Genomic DNA, 12,581 nt, shown 5'->3' on the forward strand with positions numbered 1-12,581 from the left:
GCTCAGTTCTGCAGTTCTTGGTTGACTCTGCACCTTGGGCTTTTCCCATGGTTTTTGCTTCACCCCCTCTGGAAGTGAGCTGCCCAGCCGTCTTGCTCCTCGCTTACAGAAACCAGAAGGCATTACCTTGGAAAAGCTCTGTATTGCCATCCCTTTCTGGTGTGCCACGCTCCTCCACGAAGTGCAGTTAGGCCGAAGGAACTTGGAGCTTTCTAGCCTTTGCTTATGTACCTGGTGATTTGTAAGCTGTGTCTGTGCTTCAGAACAGCTGAATGTCCTCAAAAGTACAGTTTTTCAAGCGAGGATTCTCTTTTCTTTGCCCCTGTGCACACTCTGTTAACTGCTCTGCTTGGCAAGGCTCTGTACTGAATCGGCCACATCAAATGCCTCGATCTCCTCTGGTGGTGTCTCCTTCGCAGGGCTGGCAGTAGTACTGCCTGTGTTATTCTTTGAGAAATGGAATCAGCAAAATCTGAGGAGCTGGTTGTCAGGGGATCCTCTGGGATAGCCCAAGTTGAATTAAGGAAAAGCTCAGCCTAGAGTTCCTGGTGCTGAACTGACGCCTGTCACTGGAACCTGTCCACGGGCTGTCTGGTCAATGAAGAACAGTGGCAATCAAGTGTTTGAGCAGTCAACAAGGCTTCGAGCTTGTTGACTTGTTCAGTGTGCGGTGGCTGGAGGCCAGCATTCTCGCAGTCTCACCGTGTGAAGCTCTGCATAGGAAGTGATGGTTAGTGTGCAGGAGAGAGAAGATCCCATTACTGTGACCGGCTGTTAAAGTCTTTCTGGTAGAGCTGGAGCGAGACCTGTCTCGTCAGTGTGCCAGGGGAGGTGGTTGTTTCTGCAGCGTAAGCCTCTTGGGCAAGGGATCTCTCACTTTCTCTCTGGTTTGTCAGCTTGCTCTGAACACAGGGTTGGTAGCTCAACAACAAAAGCTTTGGTAGTAAAAACAGCTTCAGATGTTCCCACACTGCTTTGCAGTTCGCTGCCTCCTCTCCTGTGCCAGAATCGGCATAGTGAGAGGCTGTGCGCATCCATCACCCTCCAGAAAGGGGTGAAAACTTCTGGATCCTGTTTTGCCGCTGAAGCCCACTGTGAATTGCACCGTCCGTAGTGATGGCCAGTGGGCAGTGAAACATCTCTTTTGGGGCAGACAGTGCTGGGTGGGCTCTGAGTGCAGAAGATGCTGGATGGTAGCTATCGTCCCATTCCAGAGGTGTTCATCCCAGCCTGGCAGTGCTGGCATTTCAGTGCCAGGCCTCGAGACAGTGGAAGAATTGTGACTCTTCTCTAGGTAGCCAGCGTGGAGGACTGGCTGGTGTCTCTCTGGTGGTGTTGGTAGCCCTGCGACACCTCTGGGGAAGCACATGAGGAACAGAGGAGTGAATCGGACTGGCTCTTGCTTACCAGGATGATGGCGAGCCAAGCAGCGTTTCTCACTGCAGAGCTGTCCTGCGGAGGCACAGGAGAGCTTTCAGCACCGTGTTGGGTTCTGCGTTGCCACTGTTAGATCATTGCTCGTTCTTCCAGGGTTTTCTGCAGAAAATAAGACTGTGCTGGGCTGAAAGCCAGCCTTGCCTAGGCCCTGGATTTAGTGAGCTAGCCTTTGCCAGGCTGCCTCACCCCACTGTACTCCTCTGACACCCAGTGTTTCCAGGCAGGTCAGTATGGATCCAATCAGACCTTGCCTGTCTGCGCTGCTTTCCCTTCCCTGTGCTCACCTTCTTGCTTTGGTCTTTCCTTTCCCTTTTTGTATCCCCACTGAATGGCTGCCAGCCCCTGCCAGCTCTGCCTCTTAGAGCTGCCACTTGTGATTCCTGAAAGGCGGACAGGCATGAATGACTGAGAGCCTAGCAGAGAGCAGTCATTTGTTACAGCAAGTTTTCTTTTTCCCCCCTTTCTTCAGATACAGCACAAAGAATTCCTCTCTGCAGTCGGAGACAGTGCATTACAAGAGAGGGGTAAGCCAGCAATTCTCCCTGCCTTCCTTCAAGATTGATTTCTCGGACTGGAAGGATGATGAGGTAAGTCTCTTCTCAGCGTCCCCTTCTTTCCACAACCCTGTTGTCCCAGAAGCACTGGACTCCATTTAGTGCCATGAAGTTACGGCTGGAAGACACCCTCTCCCAGCTGCCATGGCATGTTTTGTGGGTACGGGACGAATGGGGCCCTGGGAGGAGCAGGTATGAACACTGTACGGGAACTTGGCAGGTAGATCAGGCAAACAGGGAAGAAACCCAAAGAGGCGACTTTTGATATCGCTGATCAGCTGGCATCCCAACATCTGGTGTGGGAGGGAGACTGCAGAGATCGGCACTGGAGCTCTTCCTGCAGGAGCTCGCCGCTCCTCAGCCTTCCTCTCCCTGCCAGCCAAAGAGCCTGTGGGAACAAATGTCTGTCTTGATCTCTCTGTTTTGGTGTTTTTTTGGTTTTGGGTTTTTTTTTTTTTGGCTGGTCCTCTAGAACAGTAGTCTCCAAAGTGGGGTACGTGCAAGACAATTCATTGGGGTGCGGGAAGAACTTCAGTAGTACATGTATATATCTTATAAATATACATATTGCGAGTACGTGCTCAAAATTTTTTACTGATGGGATGAATAGTCAAAATAGTTTGGAGACCACTGCTCTAGAAGAGTCCTGTTCTGTTTAAGGGCCGCATCCTGCATTACGAACTGTAGCAGTACAGTGTTGGGGGGGGATACTCTCCCTTCTGGGGCAGATTCACACTGGTGCATTAATGCTGAATAAGGGAAGGCCTTCCTCCTTTTAGTTTAACCCATAACTGCAAACAGACGAGGGCTTGGTTTTAATTAAGCTCTGTGGCTTTTACTACATAGCAAGGTCTGTGGAGTCCAATTAATTTTGGTATCTTTGCAAAATTCCAACCCAGGCAGTAACTCTGCTTCTTGAGCATCTGAGCTTTGGCCCAAGGGCTTCCCCTGCACGTGACGCAGGGCAGGGAGGCCTTGGTCTTTCCCCCGCTCTGTGCAGAATTGCCATAAGAAATTTCTGATGCAGAGGAGTCGGTCTGTAGCTACTGCTAATAGATTTGTTCCTGTGGACACCTCTCCCAGGTCAACAGTTTTTAGTCAAGAAAACCCAGTGTTCATTTCCTGACCCAAGCCTGTATAAGAGTATTGTGGTATTGTGTACGTGAACCTTGGTAGATAACTCTACCTATTTAAAAAAAAAAAAAGAAAAGAGATAACTCTACATATTTAAAAAAAAAAAAAAAAAAGAAAAAGAAAAAAGAAAAACAAAAAAAAAGAAAAAAGGAAAGAAAGGAAAAAAGTTATCTTTCATGTATTTTGAAAAGATTGAATAGCTATTGTCTTGAAGTTACAGTTATAACTATAATCAGTCCCATGCCTTAACAAATGCCATGGTGGTTACCAAGAGCCTGCAGAGTCTGATCTCCTGATGTCTTGGCTTCTCTGCCAATCTATGATTTCACAAGTTCAGCCTACAAAAGCCTGGAAGAGCTGCTTTTCAATCCCTTCTGTCATCTGAGAGAGCTGGAAAGTAGGAGCTCAGACCCCTTTCTTCTTAAAGAATTGAGAAGCTTAATTTTCACTTTTGTTCCTGCCAGCAAGGTTTTAACTCGAGTACTAAAGTCATGTCCCTTTGACAGCTTAAAGGGAGAGACGCTGCGGAAAAGTAGGCTTCTAGCTCCCTTTGCTCGATTCTGCTGCATCCTCTGTCTCCGCTTTTTTCATTGGTGTCACTGGGAGCTCTGGTTGTGCAGAAAATGTGGAACAAGAATTGTGATTCAGAAGAGTTTCTTCTCCCATTTTGGCTCTGTGTCCATATCGGTCCTTGTCCTCTCAAGTCCTCTCAAAATGCATATGGCTAAATCTTCTTCTGAACTGGCCCCTGAAACGCAGCCCTTTCATCTGAGACAGCTGGCAGAGTGTTATCACTCAGCTGTGTACAATTGCATGCTTCAGATTGCTTTCCAGCTTTGTTATTGGTGTTGTCCAAAAAACCCAGATTTACTTCATGTTTTTGCTCAGTGTAATACTCGCATATGATGTAGTTCTTGGCTGGCCAACAGAAGGGAAAATAATGTTATGTTGGGTTGTTATGTGGAAAGCTTTATAAAAGTTTACTTTGTCTTCGTAATATACTGGTTTGCTTGCAAGTTATAGTGTATGGCTTGTGTTGAGACAGTTGTTTTCAGGTCCCTAAAAATGAACGTGAAACGGACCCTTAAAGAGGCCTTTTGTTTGAGAAGGCAGAAGTTTATATCGTAAAGCAACCTCAATTCTGTGATGTGACTTTCCCTTCAAATGGACAAACAGTAACTGTGGTGGTACAGTAATAAATCAGAGCAGGAAGCAAAGCAAAACCATAAGCTTCTTTCAGCAATTTTTATCAATTGTCCTCGACGAATTTTCCCTCAGTGGCATGCCATAAGGGTTCAAAAATGCAAGCTGGAAAATAGTGGCTCAATGAGTCTCTTCTATAACAAATAGTGAGAGGTTAAATGAGATTTTTGTGTTCGCTCTGTTACTCTGCTGTTTTGGAAAAAGAATAGATTCTGGTAGTTTAAAGGAGGAATAAAATGTAAAACCATCATACAGAGGATGAAAATCAATATCCCTCAGGTTTGAAGACTAGCTAGGTCAAATCATAAGGTCTTCCAGCGCATGCTTTCTGTTTGGAATCAAGCATGCACATTTGAACGGGGGTGGGTGGGTGTGTGCAAAGCTTTTTTACGCAGCTAAGAGTCGCTTCTAGAAAGCGCTGCAGAAGCTGGGTGGCCCCAAAGGCATGCAACCCGCACAAGGAGCATGCAACTGTGGACAGAAGAGTAGCAGAGTTGTGATTCCCTCTTCCCCCCGCAGCTCCTGTGGAAAGTTGGTGAGCTGTTGCAGTCCGAAGCATGCGCCTGCAGCTCTTGGCAGAGGCATAGCCCTGTGGCTATGGCACACTTGGCTGGGGGCTGCCGGGGTGTATCATCTCCTAGTGTACAGTTATTCGTTTCAGGATGAGCGCTTAGGTTGTAATTCATTCCTCTGCGTGTCCAGAGCAGGGCAACGAAGCTGGTGAAGGGTCTAGAGCACAAGTCTTATGAGGAGCGGCTGAGGGAGCTGGGGTTGTTTAGCCTGGAGAAGAGGAGGCTGAGGGGAGACCTTATTGCTCTCTACAACTGCCTCAAAGGAGGTTGTAGCGAGGTGGGGGTCGGTCTCTTCTCCCAAGTAACAAGCAATAGGACGAGAGGGAACGGCCTCAAGCTGCGCCAGGGGAGGTTTAGGTTAGACATTAGGAAAAACTTTTTCACCGAGAGGGTGGTCAAGCATTGGAACAGGCTGCCCAGGGAAGTGGTTGAGTCTCCATCCCTGGAGATATTTAAAGAACAGATAGATACGGTGCTTGAAGACATGGTATAGATGGACTTGGCAGTGATAGGTTGACGGTTGGACTCGATGATCTTAAGGGTCTTTTCCAACCTTGACGATTCTGTGATCTTATGATTCATTTGAGGAGGAACCATTTTCAACTATGTTAAGGCTCACAGTGAGGGTCACCTTCCCTCCAGTCTGGGTGGTTTGGGTTGCCATTTGTGCCAATGGCTATCTTGATAGTTTTATCTTTTGAGGGACTGGCTGGAGAAGATTGTGCTGCAAATGATGAGGGGGCTGCAGGAAAGTCAGGGAAGCCCCGAAGCACTACCTGAACGATGCTGCGGCGCTTCGAATTGGGTCTCAGTTTTCACTGGAAAACTGAAAACAGACTATCTTGGAGCGCTGTGGTGAAATGACATCTTTTTCTCTCTTGGCAAGAGATGAGACAAAAAAACCCAAGTCGGTAATTAACAAAACCCACCAGAAATCCAGTCTCTGAGCCACTTCCATTCCTGGCATAGGACAGTGTTTGTAAGGTTGTATTTTTCCTGTGTTTGTAAGACGACATGGAGCTTTTGAAGTGCTTTAATGAAGTGCGGGGCAAAGGAAGAAATTGAGTCTGTTTTCCTTGCATTCAAGTGAGATCTTAAATTTTCACTCGCACCGATTAGAAGGTCAAGGACCTGAATTTCATAACGTGCCAAGAGATGGAGATCAGTCTGGTGTTTCCTTAAAGTGTGTGTGAGCTTGAAGTTTTACAGCCTTTTCTCTATGCCTTCAAGAACTTCATACAAGAGTCAGGGTTTCTTTTGTGGTGTAGGGAGCATAAGGTGTACTGCTGTGGTATAACCAGTATATCCTACCATACGCAAGCAAAACTATGGCACTGGATGTGTTTTGAGAAACTTGTCTTGCTACAAATCACTCAGGAGACTTTTAGGATATAGGAATTTGTGAGAATTAAATACCATACAAAATTCAAATGGAGACCCTTTGCTTTGCTAGCCACGGCTAGTGTTTAGTGCCATGTCAATGTATATATGTTGTAGTTATTCTGGTTGACTACCTTTGAAAGTTGGTGCCTGAATTTTAAATCCTCCTGCTCTGCCATGTCCTTTTGAGACCAGGGACTGGGGGCCCGTCAGAAGGGGCCTTCCTTCCTCTGATGTGAACGCTATCTCGAGTATTGCCTTCAGGCAAGCCTGGTGTGAATTGTCTAACCTCATCTCATTTCTTGCCCTCAGCTGAACTTTGACTTGGATCGTGGCGTGTTCCCTGTGGTCATCCGAGCGGTGGTGGATGAAGGGGACGGTAAGCGTGGTGGTGTGCTCCCTTGGTCTTCTTCTAGCTCTCTTTGAGGCTATGCAACTCCTTCAGGGCAGGCCTCCTTCTGCAATGATGAAACCATTTTACTTGTAGCAAAGGCATGGGGAGCCTTTCCAGAATAAAAATATTTCAGGAGTTCACCTTAACTTCCCTGTATGATAAGGGTCCAGCTAACCATGGGTTCTTACGTAAAAACATGCTTTTAAAAATAGCCTCCATTTTTTACAGGAAAAATGGCCAGGTATTTAGTGTTGGAATAGTGTTTAGGAGAGCTCCTGGCTCTGCCACCAATGCTAGGCACAAATTGGAGCAAATTACTTGCTTTCTCTTTGGGTTTTGCATTTGCAGTTTGCAAGGCAAGGAGGGAGTTGGTCTTTTCTCACTCTTCGAAGGGTAAGTTGTCTTCATAAAAGCTGTAGCTGACTGTAGGGTGGGCCGTCTCCTAGGAATGGTCAGAGAAAAAGAAATGGCTTTAAAAAGCTCACGCCACTGTTCAACCAAATACAGCTTCATTCAGCAGTTTAAAATTCTCCTGCTTTTTCTGAAGGGCGCTGAATGGTTACAATAAAAGAGCATAACCCTTGATGAGAGATAATATTGTTGATTATTTTTAAAGCACGTTGCCATTTTGGAGAGGGAAGTCCAGTAAGTGTTTCGATTGTTACTCACCTTGCACAGTATTTTCCTTTGGGGGTGTGTGCTTTTGGGCTCCCTGTGTTTGCACTCATTCTGAGCGTCAGCAATGAAAAGGGCACAGGGAAGTCACGTTTTCTCTAAAACTGGGGGCTGTTGTGGTCAGCAGGACCAGCATTTCACTTCTACATTTTGTAATGTTTTGTACAAAATCTAAGAAAAATTAGAAAGGAAAAAATCCATTGTTGATTGTGTTGTTTAGTGCAGTCACTTGCTCAGTTTCTTATGTCGTAGATGTGAAAGTGCCCAGAAACTTGTTCTGTTATTTTACAGTCCCCCAAGCAGAGTGAAATACAACTGGATGAACCAATTTAAAGTGTGACTAACAAAGCACAGTGCAACATAAAGGAAATGACTTCTAAAGTGGATCTATTTTTTGTGATTTCAGGCACTGTTAGTAAAATTGACATATATATATATTTCTTGACCATAAATATAAAACACCTTCCTCTGTTTATAGAGCTTTTGGCAAAGTATTTGTACTTTCTAATGTTGGGCACGCCTAGAAGGACCAAAAATAAAACAGGAGGCAACATGGGAAGCGTACATTTATGCACATACCATGCCCAGTCTTAGCCAATAGTGTACTGTCATCTATTTTAATAACCTGGAAAGGCAATTGGTTTTAAATCCTCTCCTGGAAAGAATATCAGCACAAAAATATGTGACACTTGAGTGAGATTTGAGGAAATTGTTGTGTATTTTGGTTCTTTTTTAACTGTTGAGACTGGAAGGAGCTGGCCTTGTGTGTTTGGAGCACCTGGAAAATTACAGCTGGCCTGTAACTGCTTGTGTTAAATAAAATTGAATGGCAAATTAAAATAGCAGTCAGCGAGATGTTGGTTTGGACTGAATTCTGCCAGGAGATGTTTGCGTGCCTTGAAGAATGTGAGCTTGCAGTGTTAGCCCTCTCCCACTCCTGCCAGCGGGACGGCTCTCGGGGAAAGGTACAGAAGCCCTTCGGGGAGGGAGGGAGCCGCACAGAACGGGTCGCACAGCTCCAGCCACACACGCTGCTTTGAATGCCACAGAGGATACGAAGCGATGCCTGTTACCTCTTACTTGGCTATTCAAACTGCGGGGAGGGACCTGAATTTCATTTACTGCGTGAGCCAGAACAGCCTTGCTCTTGGCTGGCAAGCTGGGGGAGCAAGCAGATGAATTCCCAGTTTTAGCCCTCTTCTCTACATGCCGTTGTGTTCCTGATTGCACCCGAATTGCCATGACTGATCTCAGTTACCCAGCAAATCTGCAGGCATGGACTCTCTTCTCCCACTTACTGCTGTTTCCAAACAGGATCTTTGTGCCATAGTCCAGTGAATGGTTCCTCTCGCTGTCTCTGCTGATGTGGGGGTCCAAAGGAAGCTGTTGAGCTCCTCTCCCTTTTAGACAACACAGGAGTTGCTTCCTTCAGCTGTTAACTTTCTGGTGGAGAGCTGATAGTAGTGTCTGCCAGCTCTTCTGCACATGCCGAGCATGACCCAGGCGCTCATCGGTCCAGGCAGGGCGAGGTGGCTACATGCCTTCCCTTCCCTCGGTGACTCCTCCACAACCTCTGTCTCCCATTTCCATATGATGAGTCTGAAGGTAATTAAGCAAAAGGGTCCAACCAGTTGGAGCTGAGCAGAACCTTAGAGTCTTGAGCCAGAGAGACTGGGATTGTACCTCGGCTTCCTCTATTCTGTATTTGCTGAGGGAGCCATGAATGCAGTACAGAAACCTCTGACAGCCCTTTCTCAGTGCGGTTGGATTAAGAGGGAAGCCTCGAGTTTGGAAGAGGGAAGATGTGATATTTGTCTGGGGAAAAAAATCAGAGAACTGCAGAGATGTTTCAGTGTCCAAAATTGGTGTGAGAAATAAATGTTTTATAAGCATGTCAGATTAGAGTGAAATAAAGTGATAAGCACCAGGGCTGGAAGTGCTGCTAACTGCTGTTAAACCAGATGGATTTATTAATCTCTGTGATAAATTCAGGTAATTAAAAACGGGAATTTGAGGGGGGAGCAGAATCCCACTGAGCTCTTTGTTTTACTTTCCCTTTCCAACCTCTGAAAACAAAGTGGGATAGTTTGGAGCACCCAAGATAATGAAGGCATGTCTGTGTAGGGCCCACCACAGAGCCCAGCAGGGTTTTCTTCTTGCTCTGCAGGAGTGTGAGATGAACCAACCTGATGACAAGATGAGAAAAGTTTTAAATTGCAAGAGGGGATGAAAATAAAACAGGTGGTGCTTTAGAAATTGTAAACGGACTAAAATTCAGCTTGTGGTAGTTTTATGCTTGTGCTGTTTTCAAGGTTTAACCAGGACTGCTCTTTCTCTTTTTGCAGTGGTGGTTGAGGTGACGGGTCATGCCCATGTTCTTCTGGCTGCCTTTGAAAAGGTAAATGAATTATTTTTTTCCCCTCTGTCCTTGTCCTTTTATATGTAAACATTTCCATCGGTCGTTAGTTTGTATTTATATAACACTTAGCACAGTGGAGTCCTGGCCCATGACTGGGGTTCCCGAGTGCTGTTGTACTACAAATAATTGCTTGCAGCAGCTCCTGTGCTGCCTGTAATTATCAGTTGTACCTGAGCGGGTCACTCAGCTAATTGTAGCTGGCGTTTCCTGTGTGTGGGGAGAGGGTGTGCCTCAGCGGCTGTGATGTTGGAGGGTGGAAGGTGTTGGCCGCGGCTGTTACCATGCGGTTTTCCAGGGCCTCGTGATCTCTTTGCAGAACTGGATCTGCTGTGTCCAGACCCTATTGCACCATTGTTTGGCCTTAGTTTACACATAGCACCAAGCCCTTTTAAAGAATTAGGGTACATCCTGCATAAAGACTTTGAGCTCCACTACTTGTCGGTGGCAGGTTTGATGTAGCTGAGCCCTGCCTACACAGTAAGGCTAAGCCAAGCTGTATGCACAAGCCTTGGTAACAGAATCTCTTCCCATGGTAATTGGACCCTGAAAACAGTTGCAAGATCCATAACTGCACCATGTTGTGTCTGGTTGCGGTAATGCTGCAGACACATATCCTGGACAAGTGATACTTGTAGGGACATGCTAAGATGAGGCAAGAGATGCTGGAGCAGAGCTGGGCATGTAGAGGGGAGCAGCGTCAGTGCTGTGCTGTTAGAAATTCCACACTTCCAGGCTGGCAGGCAGACTGACTTCTGTTTCTCAATCTGCTCGGTTCCTGCCATTATCCCTGAGCAAGTTGACAGGTCTTATTCTGTTCCTCCTAGGTGGATAATGTGGATGGTGACGAGCTGAGTCAGAGGGCATAGGAAGCACAGTCAATCTTAAGGAAGCCCTGTGGCTGGAAGATGCTCTAAGTGTTCTAGGTTGCTTTTTTGGTGGACTTAGTATGTGAAGAAAATGAGTTTTCTTTTGTTAGAAAAGCTGCTCTGAGCACTGGCCCTGTAGGTAGTTCTACTCCTGGAAATTAGAGATCTGTCAGAAATGAGATGGGCAGCTGCAGCAGCCCTGGGACTAGGGCAGCGATGTTATTCTTCTACCTTCCTCCTCCAGCTGATCTGGAAAACCAAAACACACTGGAATCCCTCAGTCGTTGTTCAGCAGCGCCTGGGAGAGGACAGTGTGGGCTGTGGGTCATTGGGGAAGGCTGTAGTATTTGGAGTCGTGCTGTAGATGGAGACCCCCTAGCCTTGCAAAATGAATGATCAACCATTTCTGAGGAGAGAAAAATAGATGAGACCACCAGCTTCCTGTGTGTTACAGCCTGATTTTGAAGTATTCCACGCATGTTTGCCTTCCTCATCTGCGAGACTCGCCTGTGGTCCCCTGGCTATTGCCTTCACAGCTTTTTGGTTGTAGCTAGGTTCAGATTAGGCTTTGGATCTGATGATGCGAGTATGATTTTTACGTACAAAGGAGTGTGTCTAGTTGCTGTTTTCCAAGTATCCAAACATAGTGCTGTTGCAGTAAGCCCAGCCTCTGTGGTCAGGGAGTAGAGCTCTCGCTTGGACCTGGATTTGTCCCAGCTTCCTGTTCTAGCATCCCATGGCCAGCACTTGATAATAGGACCTTAAAGAAAGTAGGAAAATACACACGTATTGGGAATGTATTAGCATGAGGGCAGAAGTGAAGCTTTGGAAATTTCTCTCTCATGAGCTTGGAAAGTGACTTGAACTGCTTCAGCTTTGGAAGGAGGATTTCAAGGATTATAGGTAAATTCCATGTACTGTGCAGAACCTCTGAGCTCTCTGGATGCGCAAAGGTGGTGCCAAAATCCCTCCTAATGTTCAGGGAACTGAACGAGGTATGCAGCAAGACTGGGAAGCAACTAAAGCTGGTCAGGCCTTTCCATCAATGCTGGATTATGTCCTGTGTCCAGGTCTGAGCTCAAGGATTGAAAGCGCTTCCCTTCTTTTTCTAGCCTGTGTGTGCTGTGAGAGGGAGATGCTATCTGGTGGGGCCACTTCTTACTTCTCATCTTCCACTGAATGCTTAAAACAAGATAAAAATCTTTCTTTTAATAAAAAGTCACAGGGCAAAGTGCTTGTTGAGTTCTTTCTCCTCCCTGTTTGATTAAAATATTTTCCCCATCCTTACAATAATTGCAGCTTTTGAAGTGTAGGTCCATAAATCCAGAAGAGGTCCTTGCTAATAAGCACTGCTGCTCATCACCAGAGCATGCTCAGAGGACAGACAGACCAGCAGGCCTTGGTAACTTGCTATTTATATGTATCTTTAAGATCAGAATAGTAACCTTGATGCTATGCGTAGCCTGGCCTTGCAGCTCTTCCAAAGGCAGAAACTTGGCATCTTGTGTTTGCCTGGAAAACAGGACTGTTTTGTCTTTTGGTGCAATGTTGTTGTCCCTTCCTTCCGAAACTCCTTCCGCAAACAGATGCATGTCTGCAACTGTTCACAGCAGCAGGGCCTGCTGAAGTTTCCCCTAAATCTCCTTTCCTGCTCTTTAGGCTCTGGCAGAGGAGTTGGTTTGGTTCAGTTTAGTTAGCCCTTGGAAATGATGGAGAAAATAGAAATAGCATGCTGTTCCTGTCACTAGTTCTGACGCCAGGTATATACAGAATTGTTCCAGCTGTGCCTGCCACCGCTGAGCAAATTAAAGGCTCGAGGTGGTCACTGCAGCTCTGAAAATGGCAATGTGGAGCACGTGTGACTTGTTTCTGACTCCATCCAGTGGACAAGCCTTGTTCTCAGCCTCATGCCCTGCTCTCCTGGGGCTCTGGCCTCGAGAATGGCTC

General features: G+C 46.4%; 1 protein-coding gene across 4 annotated transcripts in view; it reads left to right on the top strand.

Annotated features, from left to right (window-relative positions):
- The window catches only part of MGRN1 (mahogunin ring finger 1), a 56,969-nt gene that overhangs the window by 27,288 nt on the left and 17,100 nt on the right, over positions 1–12,581 (top strand). For all 4 annotated transcript variants that reach the window (XM_087733524.1, XM_087733522.1, XM_087733525.1 and 1 more), the window contains exons 5-7: positions 1,907–2,024; positions 6,593–6,659; positions 9,695–9,747. In XM_087733524.1, coding sequence (XP_087589650.1) covers positions 1,907–2,024; positions 6,593–6,659; positions 9,695–9,747 — 238 coding nt within the window. The remainder of the gene's footprint in view (positions 1–1,906; positions 2,025–6,592; positions 6,660–9,694; positions 9,748–12,581) is intronic.

This window comes from Nipponia nippon, unplaced genomic scaffold (genome assembly GCF_047370975.1).
Source record: "Nipponia nippon isolate SJK-2023a ecotype South Korea unplaced genomic scaffold, ASM4737097v1 scaffold_5, whole genome shotgun sequence".
Lineage (NCBI taxonomy): Eukaryota > Metazoa > Chordata > Aves > Pelecaniformes > Threskiornithidae > Nipponia > Nipponia nippon.